The sequence below is a fragment of the Tachyglossus aculeatus genome, chromosome 21 (assembly GCF_015852505.1).
Source record: "Tachyglossus aculeatus isolate mTacAcu1 chromosome 21, mTacAcu1.pri, whole genome shotgun sequence".
Classification (NCBI taxonomy): domain Eukaryota; kingdom Metazoa; phylum Chordata; class Mammalia; order Monotremata; family Tachyglossidae; genus Tachyglossus; species Tachyglossus aculeatus.
Window position 1 is genome coordinate 7,211,189 of NC_052086.1, and position 25,123 is coordinate 7,236,311.

Sequence of the window (25,123 nt, forward strand, 5' to 3'; positions counted from 1 at the left end):
GTTTAACTGAACTGCTTGCTGCTTTATGCCATATTCTGCTAAATGCTATTTTTTTTCTATGACACATTATTTCCTAATACCCTAGTTGTCCTGTAGTTCTTCTAAAAATACTTTAAGGCCTTTTGAAAAACAAATGTCCCACAGGTAGTGGGTCTTTATTTCCACACTTCCTTGAGAAGACCTTTAAAAACCTGCTCAGTTAAATTGCTTCCTTCAGTCTTAGATGGTAGATTAGCTCAACCAAACTCAAAGTATTTCCAGTGTCAATTTGGGGGACATTTCTTTTCATGGAGTTGAAATAGTGATAACATTTGCAAATGTAAATGGCTTAATATGAGGAAGTTGCAGCTGGCAATTACTCTTTACAGTTGAATGTAAGGCTGTGGATCTTATTATTATTGCTGTATTGTACTCTCCCAAATGCTTAGTACAGTGCTCTGCACACAGTAAGCACTCAGTAAATACCACTGAATGAATGAATGTTTTACAAAAACCTTGGCTGTGTAGCTTTGGGAGAAAATCTTGGTGTCAACACACTACAGGAAGGCCTGGTGCTGAACCAGAGGAACCCTGGAGAGATTTTGGTTAACATGACCCCTGCGATAGGAGCCTGAATGAAAATTCACTCACATAGTCAACAGTCTCTCTCTCTCACACAAAAAAAAACCCTTTTCAGGATAACTTCTAATAATACTGACTAAAGCCTGAAAACAACTACTTCAAATATATGTCACCTGGAAAATGTAAATACAAGTCCTCAGGTTCACCACTACCCGTCCACTGATTTCAGCCTCTAATAAACTAGTCAACGGCTGACCCTCACAATATATTGTGTGTAGTAGATGTGGGTTATAGAGAGAGGTGAAAAATCAGGCCCTGACATTTTAGGACCACATACTGAAACGAAAACTCCGCTTAAAACACTGTGAATGCCAAAAAAAACCACCTAAGGAAATACTTCAAATTTTTTTTCCAAAATGGAATCTATTCATCATTAAGAGTGTCAGCAATTTAAACAATGTCAGACCTATAATTCCTAGGGGATCACTACAAGACAACAGCTGCCAAGCCTTAGGAATCGCAAAAGGGCCAGATGTTATGTTTTCTCATAACAGTGTTTACCTACATATTATTTTCCAATTTAGTATTTATCCTAATCCACTGACACCAGATAACGTCTCTCTCTATTCATTCTCAAGGAATTTGAATTTGGCAGAACTGGCAATCTTGTTTACAATCCAAGGATTTATGTCAAGAGCTTGGAAGTGGGGTATTTTTCACAGGAGGCCCCTTAACATCACTATCTTTCTCCTAGTCTCGGGGAATCCTTGTTTGCTAATTTACAGAATGTGGTGCAGTCACGTTCAACACTAAAATTCAGGCTGGAAGTTCTAATGCTAGCTTTGTCGATAACTTGCTTGTGACACCACGCAAGACATTGGCCTCCCAGTGCTTCTGTGTTGTTTTCATGTGTAAAATTTAACACACTGATGTGTAAAACGAGGACGGTAAAATGTCAAAAACTGTAAATGCGTCTACAGACTCCAGCAGGCCAGGCCAGGCCCGGTGCCCTATATTTGTCTGCATATATACAAAAGTAGGTTCAGCAAGTCATATTTACTATGGCTTTTCCAGACTATAAAGAAAAGGGTTCTTTGCTGGATTAGTGTGATTGCCTTCTTACATCGCAGTTGGCTGTAGTTTTCAAATAAGAATAATGAAATGGCAAACCTGCCAGGTATGTAAAACCTCTTTGATCAAAAACCCATAAAGATTCCCAAGGTGGGATTTAATGGAGAGTTCAGGATGGGAGCATGCTCCAGAGGTGGTCGGAGGAAAGGATGCATCCTTAAGGCTGAGCTAAAAGCGCTCCACTGACACCAGTGTTTGGGAAGATGCATTGGTAGACGCAATCCCTGCCCACAAGGGGCTTACAGTCAATTGTGTCCAAAGCATTGCTCTAAAAGCTTGGGGCGGTTTGATACAAAATAGCACGTATGCTGGACACAAGGGGTTTACAGTAGAAGACACCATAACAAATGTTGTTGTTGTTTTATGCAGTCGAGTCGTGTCTGACCCATAGCAACGGGATAGACACATCTCTTCCAGAACGCCACACTTCCATCTGCAATCATTCTGGTAGCGTATCCATAGAGTTTTCTTGGCATAACAAAATACCATTAAAAAGCTGGGGGAGACAGACATAAATTAGGGATATGTACCTAAGTGCTGCTATTTTATGCCATGAACTGATGCCTTATCGTGGCAGGAGAGGTTGCGTATGCTGATGAAGCTTAGAACTATAATAATAATAATTATTATTATGGTATTTGTTAAGTCCTTACTCTGTGCCAAGCACTGTTCTAAGCACTGGGGTAGATACAAGGTAATCAGGTTGTCCCATATTGGGCTCACAGTCTTAATCCCCATTTTATAGACGAGGTAACTAAGGCACAGAGAAGTTAAGTTGCTTGCCCAAGGTCACAAAGCAGACACGTGGTGAAGCCAGGATTAGAACCCACATCCTCTGACTCCCAAGCCTGTGCTCTTTCCACTAAGCCACGCTGATCTCTATGCCACATAGGGCTACCCATAATGGAAAGGTCTAAGCCAAAGTGTTAGAAAAAGTCGATTCACCTTTGCTGGGCAGCAGCAGCATGGGAAAGAGTAAAAGCTGGATGATCAAGTGGTCAAAACATTGATCAAAAACAATGCCAGAGACTCAAATTTTTACTGCATGGAAGAAGGCAAAGGCAAACCACTTCCGTATCTCTAACAAGAAAATGCTATGGATACACGTACCAGAACGACTTTACATCAGAAGATGGGACGTTCTGAAGAGGGTGAGCCCATGGAGTCACTAGGAGTTGGAAACAACTCGATGGCATTTGAAGAAGAAAGAAAAAAAATAATAGATATCTTTAGTGCATGGGAGCGTTGCTCCCCACTCCACATGATGTTAAACCCAAAGCCACCATGTTATGCAAATGTTTTAAAAGCATAACGGGATCCTATGTAATGGCCCAAAACATGACAGATGATGCCCAGAGAATATTGGGCTAGTGAAAATAATAATAATAATAATAATTGTGGTATTTGTTAAGCACTTACTATGTGCTAGGCACTCTTATAATAATAATAATAATGGCATTTATTAAGCACTTACTATGTGCAAAGCACTGTTCTAAGTAATGGGGCTAATACAAGATAATCGGATTAGACCCAGTCCCTGTCCCATATAGGGCTCACAGTTTTAATTCCCATTTTACAGATGAGGGAACTGATGCACAGAGGAAGTGAAGTGACTTGCCCAAAGTCTCACAGCACAAGTTTCAGAGCCTGGATTAGAGCCCAGCTCCTTCCGACTCCCAAACCTGTGCTCTATCCACTCGGTCATGCTGCTTCTTGTCCACTTCTCAGCCTCACCATCTTCGGGCCGTGAACTTTGGGGACTATGCATATACACTATACTCATGTAGCGTGCAAAAGGAATATCTGTGCTAGGGAAATAATCAATCAATCATATTTATTGAGTGCACCCTGTGTGCAAAGCACTGTACTAAGCACTTCGGAAAGTAACAGAATTGGCAGACGTATTCCCTGCCCACCACAAGTTCAGTCTCAGTTTCCTCTACAGTGCTCCCTTCCCTCTCCTTCAGCATGAATGTGCACTGCCATTTAAGTATAACAGCCCAAGTGATCTGCAATAACACAAGAAGAAATTGCAAATAGAATCATTGGTATAAAACAGACCACTACCCCATAAAAACACAAGAGGGCGCACAAGTCATTTTTTTTTTTAGGGAGAGCAAAAACCGAGACGCAAACATGCGTCAGGACAGGAAAAATGTAATTTTTTTGCCCCTAACTATAAACTCACATAATTAAATAAGCTGAACAACTCTCAGTGCCCCAGAAGAATTTTTATGCAGACATTTGAGGATTTTTATCTCAATAGGGAAATTGAGAAGTCCATTTTATTAAAATATTTAAGGAAAAATGCATTTGGGGTCAATTAATACAGGAAAAAAAATCCCTTCGCATGAAATTCTTCAAGAGCCAAAAACGATTGCTTCATCAAAAATGAAATGTCTTACACTAACATTTCAGTTTACTTTGAATGCTTTGTTATTGTAAAGAATACAAAGTAAAGATTCAGGAGAGTCTAAAGGGTGTGAATCACTTTTTCCTACTCCCAGGCAGTTACTTTCTCCTTTTCAAAAGTCAACTGACTGTCAAAATATTTTTTTAATTTTCAAGTGCCATTTAAGCCTGTGCACTGGGTGATTTGAATTGAAACAAACTTTACATAAACAATTGCTTTCAATTAAACAGAGTAAATGACAATCGAGCTTGCTATTGGAAGATGCCAAACCAAACTGTACTAAGTGCTTAGTACAGTGCTCTGCACACAGTAAGTGCTTAATAAATACGATAGAAAAAAAAAACTGGCAGAAGGGTCTCCAGCTGACGGCACAAAAGCATGCACCTCCTTCCACTGATTCCCATCTTCGGGTAAGCATTCATTCATTCATTCATTCATTCAATCGTATTTATTGAACACTTACTGTGTGTACAGCACTGTACTAAGCGCTTGGAAAGTACAATTCAGTGCAAGCAACAATGCAATTCAAAGCATGAAGCTGTTCCAAGGACTCAGGCACACATCAGTACTTTGTAAAAATTCCCAGGTACCAAGCTCATCTCCAGTTGGACCCCTGACCCTCTCCACTGGTTCAGGGCTGGGGATTCCCTTTCAGGTCCCTATGAACTCAGGGGCTACTTCCCAGCTGGGACAATCGGGGTCAGGAGCTGAAGTTTGAAGTTTCACAACGCTGCTAAAATCCATCCTATCCTCTCCATCCAAACTGCTACTACGTTAGTCCAAGCACTTATCCTAACCTGCCTTGATTGCTCTGTTGGGCTCCTTGTTGATCTCTCTGCCTCCCATCTCTCCCCACTCTGCTGCCCAGATCACTTTTTCTATAAAAATGCTCAGGACACGTTTCCCCACTCCTCAAGAATCTCCAGTGGTTGTCCATTCACATCAACAACCAGAAACGCCTCACCATCAGCTTTAAAGCCCTCAATCACCTTGTCCCCTCCTACTTCACTTCACTGCACTCCTTCTACAACTCACTTCACTCCTCTAATGACAACCTTCTCACTGTACCTCTATCTCATCTATCTCGTGGCCGACCTCTCGCCCAGGTCCTGCCTCTGGCCTGGAATACTCTCCCTCTTCATATCCTATAATGACTCTCCCCACCTTCAAAGCCTTACTGGTGACACATCTCCTCCAAGGGGTCTTGCCTAAGCCCTCTTTTCCTCTTTTTCCACTCCCTTCTGTATCACCCTGACATGCTCCCTTTAGTCACCTCCCCACCTCCAGCCCCAAGGCACTTATGTTCATATCCATAATTTATTTTTATTAACGTCTATCTCCCATTCTAAACCATAAGCTTGTGATGGACAGGGAATGTGTACAGTATACATTCTTATACTGTACTCTCCCAAAGGCTTAGTATAGTTCTCTTTGCACAGTAAGCGTTCAATAAATACAAATACATAAAGACACATTCCCGAAAACTACTCTGGCTAACGGGAACGGTAAAACCACCTGCTGTTGGCCTAAAAGTCTTTGGGCATATTTCACATGCTGAAAATTTCATATTCCACACACTGCATGCCCTATCCAAGTGGGCACTAGACTGCAGGCACAAAAGAGTGGGAGTAGTGATGCACAAACCCTTATCAATATAATCAATTCCCTGACGCTGGTTCTCTGCCCTAAGTCTCATGCCCAAGGCTTGTCAGTTGCTTTCAATGGGAGACCCCATGTAGCTGCATGAATTATTCTTATTATTATCATGGCCTTCGTTAAACACTTACTATGTGTCGAGCACTGTTCTAAGCTCTGGTGTAGTTCATTCATTCATTGATAGTATTTATTGAGCACTTACTGTGTGCAAAGAACTGTACTAAGAGCTTGGGAGAGTACAATATAACAACAGATAGATGCATTCCTGCTCACAACAAGCTCACAGACTAAAGGAGGAGACAGACATTAATATAAATAAGTAAATAAATTACAACTATATACATATGTGTTGTGGGGATGGGAGGGAGGATGAATGAAGGTGCAAGTAAGAATGGTGCAGAAGGGAGTGGGAGAAGAGGAAAGGAGGACTTAGTCAAGGAAGGCCTCTTGGAGGAGATGTGCCTTCAATAAGGCTTGAAAGGAGGGGGGAGAATAATTGTCTTTCAGATATTAGGAGTTGTACTGGTACTTGAATACAAGTTAATCATGGCAGACACAGTCCCTGTCCCACACAGGGTTCACAATCTAAGTAGGGTTTTTTTAATGGCATTTGTTAGATGGCTACTATTCGTCAGACTCTGTACTAAGCACTGGGGTAGACACAAGCTAACCGGGTTGTGCGCTGTCCCTGTCCCACACTGGGCTCACAAATTCACATTTTACAGTTAAAGAAACCACGGCACAGAGAAATGAAATGAAATGACTTGCACAAGGTCACCGGCAGAGCCAGAATTAGAACCCAGGTCCTCTGACTCCCAAGCCCGGGCTCTTTCCACTAGGCCATTCTGCTTTTCGAAAAGCAGTAAAATCCAGAAAACAGAGAGGCCTGGGAAGCTAAAATAACCCAACTCTTGCTGCAGTCCTGAGATACGGAGAAAAGACGGGTAGGCAGGGAATGTGACTTTATTGTTCTATTGTATTCTCCCAAGCCACTTAGTACAGTGCTCTGCACACAGTAAGTGCTCAATAAATACGACTGACTGATGACTGAGTTAGGTGGAGTTCTCTGCAGCCCATCATGTGAGCAGAAAGGAGCCTCAGCCCTCTTCTTCTCCAACAAACTGCCTGAACAGAAAGGGCACTCTTTTTGGCCCTCTTCCTTCCCAATGGAGGTTCTGGAGGTTCCAAACCCTTGAGGGCAGTGGAAGGCTGAAGCTGCTACCAGCCTGCTGGTTCTGAGGTGCAAAGATTAAAAACAATGATGGTGTTTATTTTAAAATGCTTACTCTGGGCCAGGAAATGTTCTAAGTGCTGGGGTGGATACAAGCAAATCGGGTTAGACCCAGTCCCTGTCCCACATGGGGCTCACTGTCTCAATCCCCATTTTACAGATGAGATAACTGAGGCACAGAGAAATGAAGTGACTTGCCCAAGGTCACACAGCAGACAAGTGGTGGAGCCAGGATTGGATCCCATGACCTCTGAATCCCAGGCCCATTCTATATCTACTACTTTGAGTCTACCTGACCCAAACTACCACTTATCTGCTATGTGACCTTGGGCTTCATTCTCTAGGCCTCAGTTTCCTCATCTGTAAAATGGGGACTAAAACTGTGAGCCCCACATTGGAGAGGGACTATGTCCAACCTGATCAGGTTGCATCTGTTCCAGTGCTTAGTACAGTGCCTGGCACATACTAAGACCTTACAAATACCATAAAAAAACACCCTCCAACCCCTGGCGGTTCTATTTTAAGCCCCACCATCCTGTGAGACACCTGAGAACTGGGTTAGGAAACTAAAAAAGGTATAATTCTAATGTCATCCTCTAAGTTCCTAGCACTCCTTTAAAATCAGCATTTTTCTACTATTATTTTAAAATGTATTATTACACTTTTCAGAAAATTCCTCATAATAGCAGGTTCTCTTGAGTGGAATTTCTTACTGGTGTGATCCAGACCTCTATTTTTAAGAAACAATAGATTTCCTCCTTTACCAGAGTGAAGGGGAAGGGGGAAAAAAAACTGCTACAAAAAATGCAATCTGAAAAGCAGATGACTTGTATCATGAATGTAAGTCCTTTGGAGGGACAAGGGAGATGGACACAAAGGATTGTAAAATGTTATTGCGATAACCTCTCTTTTGGGAAAAAAACCCCAGTGAGATCACTTTTTCATTTGAAAGCTCTTGGGCAGGGAATGTGTCTCCAACTATGTTATATTCTATGTACTCTCCCAAGCACTTAATACAGTGCTCTGTACACAGTAAGCACTCAATAAATGCCAGTGATTGATTATCATTAACAACATAAATGCTCAAAAGTAAATGGCTCCATAATTTGCTCTTCAAAATAGAAAGGCATAAATCCCAAATACTTAAACCTAAAAGAAAGGGGGAAAAACCCCATTTCAGTCAGGGGGAATGCATCAAATGCCATATTATTTAAAAACTAAACAAATTTACATTGGTTATAACCTAGTATAACCAACTAGGTTATACTAGGTAATATGGCAGAATTGATCGGATATGCACTTAGTTGACAGAGGGAAATTTGCACTAGCTACTACTGACCTAGGCAACAGAAATCTCTCTGTTCCTTTTAGTTCTGGGACTGTTAAAAGCCTTGTATTTTCTTCTTTACTGTTCTACCCTTCCCCTTCTCCAGCCTCCTTTTAACCCATTCTCCCTGCAGTTTACCTGTCTTCCCTACCCCAGATCTAAAACTTGCAACCCTGTAGCTTTGGGGAGCTCACAAAAGTAAGACTCCAAAGGAATCAGCATGGTGGAGAGAGTGAAAAGAGAGGAGAGGAAAGGGCAAGTTTGGGTTTCAGGGGACTGATGTGCATTTATTGGAGACGCAGATTTAAAGGAACAGAGTAGGTGGAGCCATTGGCAAGTAGGAGGAGGACAGGGGAAGTAAAGAAAACAAAAGTTTAGTACTTTACTGGGGCAACAGCCGGCAGCCACTGAGAGATTTCCATTTTGCTGGCCAACAGCAGCCATCATACGAGCCCAGGAAACATGGAACCAGATGACAGGGGTCCCATTTTCATATCCTGCAGAGGGCCCAAGGGTCTGGGCCCCTGTAGAGCCACCCAGTCTGTCAGCCCTATGACGTTTAGCCACAGCTCAAAACTTCTCAGTGATGTGTCACAGTTACCGATGCCTGGCTAAACCCTTTCCCCTTCACTAACAGAGCAAGCTGGCTGGCTGGCTGTGTAAAATACCCAGGTTGATTTAACCTGTCAAGGTAGTCAGGTATGAAGACACAAGGGGCTTGAAAGCTGATATTTAGCGGGTGAGGGCGGGACACTATTCCAACTCAAATTATTTCTCGCACCACTGAAAGCAACGAGATAGCTACACAAGTGCTGGTTTCCCTTGACATCTGTGTTCTGGAAGCACACACAAAATAAGGCCTAGGAATGATTACAAACAGCTCACCTGCCTAACAGCTAAGCACTATCGTCTAACAATAAGGACGAACAAAGGTGACAATATGAGCCTAGCATTACCTGGCAATCCGTACAGATAATCAAAGATATGCCTTGATCCTACAGAGTTGTAAGACATCTCCTACACAGCACACTAACAAAGTACTGTTTTGTCCCAGTGCATACATGTACATACATGGAGTTAACACCTTCCATCATGGCCTAGTGGAAAGAGTCCTGGACCTGAAATCTAATTCTGGCTCTGCCACTTGCCTGCTGGGTGCCCATAAGCAACTCATTTAACTTCTCTGTGCCTCAGTTTCCTCACCTGTCCAATCAGGATTCAATACCTGTTCCCCTGCCTACTTGGATTGTGAGCCCCATTTGGGCCAGGGGCTGTGTCTGACCTGATTATCTTGCATCTACCCCAGTGCTTAATACAGTCCCTGGCACATATAAAGTGCTGAACGAATGCCACAGTTATTACAGAGCTGTCTTTAAGGCTGCTGTATGCCAAAATGTAATACTCCAATCCACAGAAAATAATCTTCTAGAAAACATACATCCATAATTCAACCACCACACATTTCCTGGTGGAATCTGTTTTCAACCTTAAAACATCAAGGTGGTTTTCTTACGCATTAGGAACAACTGAAGTACCTGATGAGCATGGTCATACCCCCACAGTTTGGAAGGGGGGAGGGGTTTCCCCTTTTGATTCTTTTCCTAAACTGCCTATGCATTCATTCAATCGTATTTACTGAGTGCTTACTGTGTGCAGAGCACTGTACTAAGCACTTGGGAAGTACAAGTTGGCAACATATAGAGATGGTCCCTACCCAACAGTGGGCTCACAGTCTATGGGCAAAGGCTCCTTGGTATTTACAACTTTATGACTACCACTGTAGGGAACCACTCTCTTATTACCAACTACCAAATGTTCTCACTAGTTCTCAGAATTTTTATATCGAGGATGGCAAGGATGTCCCCTCCTGGACGATTAAATTTCTTTGATCAATCTGTGGCATTAATTGGGTGCCTACTATGTGCAGAGCATTGAACTAATCTTTTGGGAGAGAATAATAATAATAATGCTGGTATTTGTTAAGCTCTTAATATGCGACAGGCACTGTACTAAGCACTGGGGTGGATACAAGCAAATTGAGTTGGACACAGTCCCTGTCCAGTGTGGGGCTTGCAGACTCAATCCCCATTTTACAAATGAGGTAACTGAGGTCCAGAGAAGTGAAGTAACTTGCACAAGGTCACACAGCAGTCAAGTGAAGGACATGGGATTAGAACCCATGACCCTCTGACTCCCAGGCCCGTGTTCCATCCACTATGGCATGCTGCTTCAACAACAAACATAATTATTGGAATTTGTTAAGCGCTTACTACGTGCCAACCACTTTTCTAAGCGCTGGGGTAGATACAAGGTAATCAGGTTGTCCCACATGGGGCTCACAGTTTTAATGCCCATTTTACAGATGAGGTAACTGAGGTCCAGAGAAGTTAAGTGACTTGCCCAAGGTCACAGAGCAGACAAGTGGAGAACAATATGACGGAGTTGGTAGACATGTTTCCTGCCTCCAGGTCTTACTCTTTTAATCTAGAAGGAAGCTTACTGTCTAGAGGGTGTTAAATGATCACCACTGAATACCACTACTGACTGGTTCTTTGTTAAATATATGAAAAGAACATTTTGTTTCACTGGTACTCTAAAAGTGTCTCTAAATTCTCTATCAAAACATTGGTTTGTGAATTTCAATAAAGAATACTACCACAGAATCAAAGTGGACCAAACACAAGAAGCAGTGTTTTTCTAATTCTTTCAAAAGAAGAAGGCAGCTACAGACACTGACTCCCCACTGGAATCAAGACTCAGGAACTGAGGAAGGAAAATAAAAATAGTCCATTTTTGGAAACTTAACACACTGTGTAGTCAAATATAATTGAAAACTATATTATAGCTTAATACTATCTTCACTTCTTTGCTGCATGGGTGGGTGGTAAGTGATAGTACAGTGCTCTGCACACAAGGAACTCAATAAATACCATTGATGGAGATAATGGAGAGAATATTCAGAGGCTCAAGTTTCTCTCCTATTGGGTTCTTGAAAAAAAATCTGCATGTTTATTTTAAAATTAATTTTTTTTACAGAGATTTCTAGAAGATTTGCATCCTAAAGCCTAATCAATCAATCAATCATATATACTGGGAGTTTACTGTGTGCAGATCACTGTATTAAGTGCTTGGGGTTCTAATGGAATATCAAATCAAAAAATGGAGTCACTTAAAAAACAGATTTTGGCCTTCTTGAATAGAATTTATAAATAAGTGATATCTCGATGAAAATGCTGACTGGTGGTGGCAACAAACCCAAAAAATTCTCAAGGGCAGCAGCATCAATGTAATAGTATTCCCCTGAAAAAAATGCCACCTCGCTAAAATTTGCCATGCTTGGAGAGGGCCTAGGAATATCTGTTAGGAAATCCATCACTGCTCACAACACATTCATCGGTATAAATACTTCATAGACTTCATTATGGTTAGAAGTTGGTTGCCACTTTGTCCCAGCCTTCTACCTGATACTCTCCTAAAGGACATGCTGTCTTTCTTCATTTGCTTTTCTTGTTTTCTTCTTGCTTTTCAAGGTATACTTTAGGAAAGTAAACATTTTGACTTTCCTTGGAAATTCTGTTTGAATTCAGATGTGTAACAACTGTCCTGAATGTCATATGAATTCATTTGATGCTTCTCTTAGATGCTTTAATTGGCAATTAACTCACTTGGGGAGCACCACAAACAACTTCTCTGAAGAGTCTAGATTGTAAGCTAATTTGGGCAGGAATTGTGTCTACCAACTCTCCCAAGCACTTGGTACAGTGCTCTGCACAGGGTAAACCCTCACTAAAGGACTGGACTGATTGATTTTTCTTTTACTATTGGTGTATTTTGGACAGTGTGCTCCCTAGATATCTTAGTACACGATAAAAAGGTTAATATTATCAACCAAGTTCGACAGAAGTAAATTAACCACAGAAAAAAGTTATTCATCAGAGAAGGAATAAAGTAAAAAGAACCATCCTAAGAAACTGGTTTTCACCAGTATCAACTCCCACTGGATTTCAATCTAAATTTTTTTGCTTTGTTTTTGAGGGCTTTTTAATGGTATTTATTAAGCCCTTACTCTGTGCCAGGCACTGTACTAAGCGCAGGGATAGATACAAGCTAATTAAGTTGGACACAGTACCTATCCCACACGAAGCTCACAATCAATCCCCATATTGCAGATGAGGGAACTGAGGCGCAGAGAAGTGAAATGACTTGCCCAAGGTCACACAGCAGACAAGTGGCAGAGCCAGGATTAGAACCCAGTTTCTTCTCACCCCCAGGTCCATGCTCTATACATGTTGGAGAACTTGCTAAGCAAACAAAAAAGATAGAGCTAACAAAGAAAACATGAATATGACAATAAAGAAGAAATAAAGGCGGTTGGGGTGATGACATATGACTGAATGGAATCGAGGAAGGCAATAACAGCGAGATTTTATGTGGAAAAAAAAGCTGGGCCTACCCAGGGTAAAAGTAATGGTGTTTGGAAATTTTTCACAGAGCTCATCTTGTCTTAACAGCATTCACGGTATCCAACTCAAAAGCCAGTTAACCTCACAGGGTTGTTATTAGTACTCCGCATAGTGATGGATCGCTGGTATGAAGGCAACCATCAAGTAAGGGCCAATAAAATACGAAGAGTCCAAATACAGAGAAAATATTTTAAGTGTGGTTACGTGAAAGCCAGATCATTTTCAAAACACAAGAAAGACTTCTATTCACCAAGTATGCCAACACACAGGAGAAATCACACTGTCGTTCACTGAAGAATATAGCAGTTTGAGCTTCCTACCTTTGGCCATTTGGGATTTAGAAGTCGGGCTTTGATTGCATCATCCAGGGCCTTGTCATACTGTTGGGTTTTCATGTAGGCGGCGGATCTATTGCTGTATAAGATGCAGTTCTGGGGGTCGACACCAAGAGCTTCGTCATACAAAACAATGGCTGTGTGGAAATCTCCATCGTGACAGGCCTGATTACTCTGTCGAACTTTTTCCACAAATTCAGCTTTACTCAACATTGGCTCATCAGGGCTTCGTCCACCAAAAGGCTTTGCTCCAAAAAGAGATATCTACAAATAGAAAATGTGCTTTCTTACAGATCTTATGGATCACCCAAAACAGAACTCTAGACCTTGTTAGGCTCGGACTTGGGTGAACGAAATTCCCTCAGCTTTCTGGCACGTAAGCCACTTTAGGACTGATGAGTATTTGCTATCTGTGAATTTAATTACTTAATTGCTTGCTTTTATTTTCACCATTTGTATCTTTTCCAACTTCTGTTTTTATCATTTGTATCTACGATGTGGGTGTAATCAGCAGTAATTTTTCAGACATTTATCTCCCTATCCTAGTTTTTGGAGCACACCACTGCCTTCTTCAAAAATCCCTAATGGCCCCCTATTGCTTTTCATAGAAAACCAAAATTCCTGACTATTGGTTTTCAAGTTCTCCATCATGTGGAATTCTCTAACATCAGTAATATCAACAGTATTTACTGAACGCTTACTGTGTGCTGATCATTGTACTAAGCGCTTGGAAGAGTACCATATAGCAGAGTTAGCAGGCTCATTTCTTGCCCACATGGAGCTTTTGCTTTCTTTTTCCGCTACATTCGGTGCAGAGAAGCAGTGTGACCTAACTGATGGAGCAAGGGCCTAGCAGTCAGAAAGACCTGGGTCCTACTCCCGGCTCCGCCACTTGTCTGCTGTGGGACCTTGGGCGAGTCACTAAACTTCTCTGTGCCTCAGTTCCCTCATCTGAAAAATGGGGATTAAGACTACGAGCCCTAAGTGGAACAGGGACTGCATCCAACATAATTAACTTGTATCTACCCCAGTGCTTACGACAGTGCCTGGCACATAGTAAGTGCTTAACAAATACCAAAAATATTATTATTATTTAGGGTCTTTGTTCCTCTGAAGCAAACATCCTAATTGTCTCTTACTCTCCACTGGCCTACCTCTGATTTCCCTCTGCCGGGAATGCCCCCCTCCCTTCAGCTTTCCTTCACCTCAACCTCCCTGTCTCCTTCAAAGCCCTCCTAGAAAGTTAGTTCCTAAGCAGCAGTCTCCACCATGGAGGAGGGGAGAGCCTGGAGGCAGGAAGACCAATAAGGAAGTTATTACAAAGTCTGGTGGGAAGATGATGAAAGCATGATATCAGGCTGGTGGTGATTATCAGGGTGGTGGTGATTATCAGGAGGGAGAGAAAACAGCCCAGTGATATATCAGTCTATACCTGCTGTCTCGAGTTCCTTTCCTCCAATTCTCTCTTTGAACCCCTCCAATCTGGCTTCCGTCACCCACACTCCACAGAAACCTCCCTCTCAAAGGTCACTAATGATCTCCTTCTTGCCAAAGCTAACGGCCTCTACTCCATCCTAATCCTCCTCAACCTCTCGGCTGCCTTGGACATTGTGGGTCACCCCGTTCTCGTGGAAACATTACCCAGCCTTGTGTTCATCCCCCTTCCCAGCCCCACGGCACTTATGTCCACATCTGTCATTTATTTTATATTAATGTCTGTCTCCCCCTCTAGACTGTAAGCTCATTGTGGGCAAGGAATGTGTCTGTTTCTTGCTATATTGTACTCTCCCAAGTGCTTAGTGCACACAGTAAGCACTCAATAAATATGACTGACTGAAAGAATGAAAGAAATTACTTCAGGAACTGGATGTGTTTTCTGTAGCAGGTCTATACAGGAGGTTGACTCCTGCACCAACATTGAAGATCTTCAACTCAGTGTGTGAATAGAGAACCCAGTGTTAACAGTCAGTCAATTGTATTTATTGAGCACTTACTGTGTGCAGAGCACTGTACTAAGCGCTTGAGAGAGTACAAGATAACAATAAACAGACACAATACCTGCCCATAATGAGTTTACAGACTAGAGCGGGAGAACAGGCACATTCCCTGCCCACAACAAGTTTAGTCTAAAGGACACTTCTACAGTCAGGCGGACAAAGACTACAACTAACGGGGCTGCAGTACATATGGCTGTTTATTTGAATGCACAATCCCTGCTAATTTTATGTTCGCATAACACAGCTCAGACCCAAGCCACTTTATGAAAGAAAGGAAGCCTCTTTTTTTCATTTTATGGCCACTGAATGGTTTGAAACTGCTAAATGCAACCAAATGTCACTCTTACTCCAAAATATCTACAACCCAATTCTATATCCAATTGTTTTTCCATATTTCACTTGAGAAATGATTTTCCAATCCTAAAAGTTTACAACTCCAGGTGAGAGAGAATCAATAAAAAAAAATACCCTTAGGCACTGTGAATTTTTTTTTTGGCTGGAAAGAGATTTTTGCTGCTGATTTCAATTGGATAATAGAGTTTTCCGTGTCAGTCTGTTAAGTTTCAATCCATTTATTTCCAATACTCTGGAGGTTCCTACTTCCTTATAAGCTGAAAACAAGGGAAACTGGGACCTTCAAAACACTTCAGCTGCAAATAAAGAACACATTTGCATGTGTTTCTCAATCTGCGTCAATTTAGCAAAACAGCAGATTTTTTTCAATGTTGTTTAAATAAAGAAAAAAATAGCAATACCCTCCCTAACTTTAAAAAGGGTACTTCCCATAGTGCTAGGAGATATCCACCTATAAATTCCAACACAAAAAGTGGCCCTATATCAGGAGGCTTGACTACAGGGATTTTCTGGCAAGCAACAGAATGAAAAAGACTTGAACACTTCCCTCTTGCTAAACACCAGATATTTAGCTCTTTAAGCCACCACCGGAATTGACGGCACTATGCAGTCTGTTGTACTGTAGTAATAATAATAACAATAATAATTGTTATATTTGTTAAGCACTTATTATGTGCTAGGCACTGTCCTAAAATACAAGAAAATTGGGCTGGACACAGTCCTTGTCCCACACAGGGCTCAATCTTAATCCCCATTTTACAGATGAGAGATTTTAGGCCCAGAGAAGTGAAGTGACTTGCCCAAGGTTCCACAGCAGGCAAGTGGCAGAGTCAGGATTAGAACCCAGGCCCTTCTGATTCCCAGGTCCGTGCTCTATCCACTAGGCCATGCTGCTTCTCGTCCTCTCCTAAGCTCTTAGTACAGTGCTCTGAACACAGTAGACAATACCTGTGATTGATTGGTTAAAATGATGCCACCAAACAGAGCCAATTTAGAGAATGGGCAAATGAGGCAATCAATCAATCATATTTATTGAGCGCTTACTGTGTGCAGAGCACTGTACTAAGCGCTTGGGAAGTACAAGCTGGCAACATATAGAGACAGTCCCTACCCAACAGTGGGCTCACAGTCTAGAGGCAACTGCTCTGCCCCAAACACACAGGCCCTCTTTTCCCTAACACCAATTGTATTTATAGAACACTTACTGTGTGCAGAGCACTGTACTAAGCGCTTGGGAGTACAGTATTACAATAAACAGACATATTCCCTTCCACAACACCACAGCTCCAGGTTAAAAGTAACCCTGACAGTGCCAGATGGGAAAGAATTCAGCAAAGGTAGGTATATGATGAGTGGGAGATGATTTTGTTCTGGGAGTCCTAAGACAATTTCCACGGTCCATAGCTCTAAACCAGGCCAGACACTGAAAATGACTAGAAGACATTTCAAACTTATTATTTATGGCAACTTTGGGGGGGCACATTTCTCACAAGAAAAAACTTAAACTAGGACATAGGTGATATTTAAAAGCTACCAGAACAGATGAGTTGTAAACACTAACTGGTTATATGGCATGTTCTCTCCAAATATTTTTTTTAATCATGCCTTAATGCACGTCTCAGATTCTAAGATAGCTTATGGAATAACAATGTACCTGAAAATGAGCTAAATGTTAGGCAAACATTGAATGAGTAAATTAAATTCACTCTTCTGTAAAGTGAAAAGGCATTCTAAATGTTTCTCATGAACATTTATATCACATGAGCAATTGAGAAGCTATGAACCTTGGAAAAATTGCGACCTTCTTTTGTCAATTTCCTCAACTGGAAATAACCATTCTAATCATGGTTGGTCTGCAGATTTACTAATTGTTGTTAATAACGTATTTTATTATTCAGGTTTTTAAAGACAAATTTATATTTATATTTTTCCCCGCCCACCCCTCCGCCCCCAAACTGTGACCTTTTTGTGGGCATGAAATGTCACCATTTATTGTTGTATTGCACTTTCCCAAGCACTTTGTACAGTGCTCTTCACATAGAAAATGCTTAATAAATACGAGTGAATGAAAGAATGAATGAATATTATCATTTTCTGTCATTTTTTTTTCAAAAGCAAACATTCTTGTCTCTGGAAGAGGTATAAATCTCTACAGTTCAGGATAACTATGTTCTGATGATACACAGATACTGTAAAACTAAAAGAGTGTCCACTAAAGGGAAGTTACTGCTAATCTTATGTGCATTCATTATGCTTTCTTTTTGAGACAACTTTCTAAAACATTAGCCATCCTCTAAGGAAGATAAACATCATTTTCTACAATCATGGGAAGGTTTTCACAAAATCCATTTGACTCTTTCACAGGAATGAAAGTGGTGGAAAATTGGAAACTGGAGAAAGAATTCAGCACAATATTAGATGTCAGCTCTAAATTAAAAATGGATTTTGAATACATTGTTCAAGTACTTAAGAAAGGGCTTAATTAAAATGTCAGTTAACTGCTCTGGTTTGGAAAAATACATTCCTGGTGGAAGGTAACAAATAAACAACTTCTGGTGGATGCTTCTATTTGTACTATTCCTCTAAAATAAGCAATTAAGACTGAAACTGAAAAAATCTGACTTTAATGACAAATTCAAATATTTTTGCAGCTACATTCTTGTCCACTGAAACAAACTTGACACTTCTCAAAAAAAACCTTTTGAAACTTTCTATTTCTTTCAAATTACATGTTCCTGAGATTTCTATTAGTGAGAAAGTCATTGCCTGTATCAATAGCATTTACTGACCGAATCAAATACGCATATAGCATCTTGAACTAATTCAACAAAACTCTGAAGTTTAACATCTATGAATTACAACTACTGCCGGACTAGACACTTATGTTGCAGAATACATAGCAAGAGGAATTTAGAATTATTTACTTTGATAGCGATGTAAAAATGAGCAGTGTAGCTTAATGGAAAGAGCGCTGTCCTGGGAGTCACAGGGCTCAAATCCTAATCCTGGCTCCTCTGCTTGCCAGCTCTGTGACCGTGGCCAAGTCACTAACATTCTCTGGTGCCTCAATTTCCTCATCTGTAAATTGGGGATTAAATACCTGTTCACCTTCCTCCTTAAACTGTCCCATGTGGAACAGAAATTACAGCTTATCTTCTATATACGACAGGGCTTAACCATGCTTGGCAGACAGTAAATGCTTAAATACCACAATGACTATTCAGGTAAGGAGTAAAACCCTGAACGCTTCAAATTCGCAAGCAATGAACTATAAAGCAGATACCTATTTCAGTTTCAGGCTGGGTTAAAGTTACCATTTTGAAAACTAGCAAAGACAGATAATTGGACAACTAAAGTATTATTTATACTTTGGTCTGGGTTAAACTTAAAATAATTCAAAGTATGACAGCTGCAGAGAAAACTAAAAAATGAAGATGAGAGGGAAGGCATCATCTAAATAAATCAGGGTCATTATTATCATCATCACTGAGCATCTGCTGAATGCTTAACACTATACAAAGCGCTTGAGAGCCCATTGTTGGGGAGGGACTGTCTCTATATGTTGCTGATTTGTACTTCCCAAGCATTTAGTACAGTGTTCTGCACACAGAAAGTGCTCAATAAATACGATTGAATGAATCAAAGAAGGAAGGCACATGTGGCCCGTCCTTGAAGTTTTCAATCTATTGGGGGAAGATAAAAATTTTCTGCAGAGTGGGAGCAGGAGGAAGAACAAGGAAACCACAGGTACTGGTAAAAGTATGTCAGAAAGATCTAGCTGAATAAGGAATTGGATATGCATATGTTGTGCATAGGAATACATATGTGCTAATATTTAAATCCCAATTATTGAGCACTTACTGTGTGCAGAACACTGTACTAAATACTTGGGAAAGTACAATATAATAATATAACAATAATAATTATTATTAAAGTTTTTTTAAGCACTTACTATGTGTCAAGCACTGTTCTAAGCACTGGGGTAGACATAAGGTAATCGGGCAATCCCACACGGGGCTCACAGTCTTTAGTCCCATTTTACAGTTGAGATAACTGAGGCACAGAGAAGTTAAGTGGCTTACCCAAGGTCACACAGCAGACAAGTGGTGGAGCCTGGATTAGAACTTACACCCTTTGACTCCCAAGACCGTGCTCTTGACACTAAGCCACACTGCTTTAACAATAACAGCATTGGAAGACAAGTTCCCTGCTCAGAACGTGCTCACAGTCTAGAGGGGGAGACAGATACTAATATATATAATAATAATAATTGGCATTTGTTAAGCGCTTACTATGTGCAAAACACTGTTCTAAGCGCTGGGGAGGATACAGGGTGATCAGGTTGTCCCACATGGGGCTCACAGTCTTCATCCCCATTTTACAGATGAGGTAACTGAGGCCCAGAGAATTTAAGTGACTTGCCCAAGATCACACAGCAGACATGTGGCGGAGCAGGATTCGAACCCATGACCTCTGACTCCAAAGCCCGTGCTCTTTCCACTGAGCCACGCTGCTTCTATATAAACTACAGATATGGACTGGACATCAATGCTGTGGGGCTGAGGGAGGGGTTAAATAAGGGGGGCAAATCAAAGGGCAAGGGAGATGGTGAAAGGAGTGGGAGAAGAGGAAATGAGGGCTCCCACGAACAAAAGGAAATCCAATCAATCAATGCCAATTTAACTACTGTTTACTATGTGCTGGGCACTTTACTAAAAGCTGTGTCCATGCAGACAAAGTCCATAAATGAAGACACCGACTCACTCTACCTAATCAAACAATCAATCAAAGGCATTTGTAGAGCACTTACTGTGTGCAGAGCACCACACTATGTGCTTGGGAGAGTACCAGAGTGAGTAAGCATCAATCCATCGATCATATTTACGGAGCACTTACTGTGTGTAGTGCACTGTACTAAGTGCTTGGGAAAGTACAGCATAACAGTGGACAGACACGTAGACATCAGCCCTGTCCTTAAGGAATTTACAGTCTGGCCATCAATCTTTCTTCCAAAGGTAACTAAGCAACTCTATTATGCAGCTGGCTGAAATCCCTTCACCAATCGATCGTATTTATTATATATTTACTTTTATTATATCCGTAATTTGATATCTATAATTTACTTATTCATATTAATGTCTGTCTCGCCCGCTCAGCTGTAAACCCGTTGTGGGCAGGGAACGTGTCTACCAACTCTGTTCCACTATCCTCTCCCAAGCGCTTAGTACAGTGCTCTGCATACAGTAAGCGCTCAATCGATTTCACTGACTGAAAATACGACTAGCCCTGTGCCCAAATCTTTCACTCAAGAGTCTGGGAGAAGAAGCGGGGAAAGGGGCTCCAATTCTGAGACCCGGCTCCAGCAGAGTGTGCCCCCCACACCCCCGCAGTATCGGGTGAGAGACAGTCAAGGGGTGAGGCAGAGGAGAAGCCCATGAAGGAGCCTAAGAAGGAGCGGCCAGAGAGATGGGAGGAGAACCAGGAGAGGACAAGGTCAGTGAAGCCAAGGTTGGATAACGGTTCAACGAGAAGGGGGTGGTTGAGTTGACTGTGTCAAAGGCAGCTAAGAGGTCAAGGAGGATAAGGATGGAGCCCAGCCCGCACCCTCCGCTCCTCTGCCGCCGCTCTCCTCCTCACTGTACCTCGTTCTCGCCTGTCCCGCCGTCGACCCCCTGGCCACGTCCTTCCCCTGGCCTAGAATGCCCTCCCTCGGCACATCGGCCAAGCTAGCTCTCTTCCTCCCTTCAAAGCCCTACTGAGAGCTCACCTCCTCCAGGAGGCCTTCCCACCCTGAGCCCCCTTTTTCCTCTCCTCCTCCCCATCCCCCCCACCCTACCTCCTTCCCCTCCCCACAGCACCTGTATATATGTTTGTACAGATTTACTACTCTATTTTACTTGTACATATTTATTACTCTACTTATTTATTTATTTATTTTACTTGTACATATCTATCCTATTTATTTTATTTTGTTGGTATGTTTGGTTTTGTTCTCTGTCTCCCCCTTTTGGACTGTGAGCCCACTGTTGGGTAGGGACTGTCTCTATGTGTTGCCAATTTGTACTTCCCAAGCGCTTAGTACAGTGCTCTGCACATAGTAAGCGCTTAATAAATACGATTGATGATGATGATGATGATATTTACTACTCTTATTTATTTTGTTAATGATGTGCATCTAGCTTTACTTATATTTATTCTGATGACTTGACACCTGTCCACATGTTTTGTTTTGTTGCCTCTCTCCACCTTCTAGACTGTGAGCTCGTTGTTGGGTAGGGACCGTCTCTATATGTTGCCTACTTGTACTTCCCAAGCGCTTAGTACAGTGCTCTGCACACAGTAAGCGCTCAGAAGGTTGTGGATTCTAATTCCGGCTCTGCCACTTATCTGCTGTGTGCTCTTGTGCAAATCACTTCACTTCTCTGGGCCTCAGTGACCTCATCTGTGAGATGGGGACGGAGAGTGTGGGCCCCACGTGGGACAGGGACTGCGTTTAACCCAATTTACTCGTATCCACCCCAGTGCTTAGGTCGGTGCCTGGCCCACAGTAAGCACTTAAATAACATCATCATTTCGAACACTTAGTCCAGTGCTCTGCACACAGTAAGCGCTCAAAAGAAAAATAAAGAAGCAGCATGGTTTACTGGAAAGAGCATGAGCTTTGGAGTCAGAGGTCATGGGTTCAAATCCCAGCTCCGCCAACTGTCAGCTGGGTGACTTTGGACAAGTCACTTCACTTCTCCGGGCCTCAGTTACCTCATCTGAAAAATGGGGATGAAGACTGTGAGCCCCCCGTGGGACAACCTGATCACCTTGTAACCTCCCCAGCACTTACAACATCAAAAAAAAATAAAGAAGCAGCGTGGCTCAGTGGAAAGAGCTCGGGCTTTGGAGTCAGAGGTCATGGGTTCAAATCCCAGCTCTGCCAATTGTCAGCTGTGTGACTTTGGGCAAGTCACTTCACTTATCTGGGCCTCAGTTCCCTCATCTGAAAAATGGGGATGAAGACCGCGAGCCCCCCATGGGGCAACCTGATCACCTTGTAACCTCCCCAGCGCTTAGAACAGTGCCTTGCACATAGTAAGCACTTAATAAATGACATTATTATTATTATTATTCTCTGGGCTTGTTACCTCATCTGAAAAAATGGGGATGAAGATCGTGAGCCCCACGTGGGGCAACCTGGTCACCTTGTAAGCTCCCCAGCGCTTAGAACAGTGCCTTGCACATAGTAAGCGCTTAATAAATGCCATCATTATTAGAGAAGCAACGTGGCTCTGTGGAAAAGAGCATGGGTCTTGGAGTCAGAGGTCATGGGTTCAGATCCCGGCTCTGCCAATTATCAGCTGTGTGATTTTGAGCAAGTCACTTGACTTCTCTGTGCCTCAGTTCCTTCATCTGTAAAATGGGGATGAAGACGTGAGCCCCCCGTGGGACAACCTGATCACCTTGTAACCTCCCCAGCACTTAGAACAATGCCTTGCACATAGTAAGCACTTAACAAATACCATCATTATTAGAGAAGCAGTGTGGCTCAGGGGAAAAGAGCACAGGCCTGGGAGTCAGAGGTCATGGGTTCAAATCCCGGCTCTGCCAATTATCAGCTGTGTGAATTTGAGCAAGTCACTTGACTTCTCTGTGACTCAGTTCTTTCATCTGTAAAATGGGGAAGAAGAGATGAAGACTGTGAGCCCCCCGTAGGACAACCTGATCACCCTGTAACCTCCCCAATGCTTAAAACAGTGCTTGGCACATAGTAAGCACTTAATAAATGCCATTAATATTATTATTATTATGGCACATAGCAAGCGCTTAATAAATTCCATTATTATTACTATTATTCTCTGGGCCTCTGTTACCTCATCTGAAAAATGGGGATGAAGATTGTGAGCCCCCCATGGGGCAACCTGATCACCCTGTAACCTCTCCAATGCTTAAAATAGTGCTTGGCACATAGTAAGCACTTAATAAATGCCATTAATATTATTATTATTATGGCACATAGCAAGCGCTTAATAAATTCCATTATTATTACTATTATTCTCTGGGCCTCTGTTACCTCATCTGAAAAATGGGGATGAAGACTGTGAGCCCCCCATGGGGCAACCTGATCACCCTGTAACCTCTCCAATGCTTAAAATAGTGCTTGGCACATAGTAAGCGCTTAATAAATGCCATTAATATTATTATTATCATTATGGCACATAGCAAGCACTTAATAAATTCCATTATTATTATTATTATTATTCTCTGGGCCTCAGTTACCTCATCTGAAAAATGGGGATGAAGACTGTGAGCCCCCTGTGGGGCAACCTGATCATCTTGTAACCTCCCCAATGCTTAAAACAGTGCTTGGCACATAGTAAGCACTTAATAAATGCCATTAATAGTATTATTATTATTATGGCATATAGCAAGCGCTTAATAAATTACATTATTACTATTCTCTGGGCCTCAGTCACCTCATCTGAAAAATGGGGATGAAGACTGTGAGCCCCCCGTGGGGCAACCTGATCACCCTGTAACCTCCCCAGTGCTTAAAACAGTGCTTGGCAAATAGTAAGTGCTTAATAAATGCCATTAATATTATTATTATTATTATGGCACATAGAAAGCGCTTAATAAATTCCATTATTATTATACTCTGGGCCTCAGTTACCTCATCTGAAAAATGGGGATGAAGACTGTGAGCCCCCGTGGGGCAACCCGATCACCTTGTCACCTCCCCAGTGCTTAAAACAATGGTTTGCACATAGTAAATGCTGAATAAATGCCATTAATGTTATTATTATTATTATGGCACATAGCAAGTGCTAAATAAATTCCATTATTATTGTTGTTATTATTATTATAGTTATTATTATTCTCTGGGCCTCAGTTCCCTCATCTGAAAAATGGGGATGAAAACCGTGAACCCCCATGGGGCAACTTGATCACCTTGTCACCTCCCCAGCGCTTAAAACAGTGGCTTGTACATAGTAAATGCCGAATAAATGCCATTAATGTTATTATTATTATTATGGCATATACCAAGTGTTTAATACAGTCCATTATTATTGTTGTTATTATTATAATAATTATTGTTATTATTATTCTCTGGGCCTCAGTTCCACCATCTGAAAAATGGTGATGAAGACCGTGAGCCCCCCGTGGGGCAACCTGATCACCTTGTCACCTCCCCAGCGCTTAAAACAGTGGCTTGCACACAGTAAGCGCTTAATAAATCCCGGCTCTGCCGCTTGTCAGCTGTGTGACTTTGGGCAAGTCACTTAACTTCTCTGTGCCTCAGTACCCTCTTCTGTAAAATGGGGATTAGGATTATGAGCCCCACACGGGACAACCTGATCACCTTGTATCCTCCCCGGCGCTGAGAACAGTGCTTGGCACATCGTAAGCGCTTAACAAATACCCAAATTATTATTATTATTATAAATGTCATTATTATTATTATTGATATGATCTCCCCACATCCGCCAAGCTAGCTCTCTTCCTCCCTTCAAGGCCCTAAGGAGAGCTCACCTCCTCCAGGAGGCCTTCCCACTCAATCAATCAATCAATAGTATTTATTGAGCGCTTACTGCGTGCAGAGCACTGTACTAAGCGCTTGGGAAGTACAAGTTGGCAACATATAGAGACGGTCCCTACCCAACAGTGG

General features: G+C 41.9%; 1 protein-coding gene across 1 annotated transcript in view; it reads right to left on the reverse strand.

Moving 5' to 3' along the window:
- The window catches only part of TTC28 (tetratricopeptide repeat domain 28), a 478,850-nt gene that overhangs the window by 452,358 nt on the left and 1,369 nt on the right, over window positions 1-25,123 (reverse strand). The window contains exon 2 of the mRNA XM_038763228.1: window positions 13,103-13,381. Within this exon, the coding sequence (XP_038619156.1) occupies window positions 13,103-13,330 (228 nt within the window). The 5' untranslated portion in view covers window positions 13,331-13,381. The remainder of the gene's footprint in view (window positions 1-13,102; window positions 13,382-25,123) is intronic.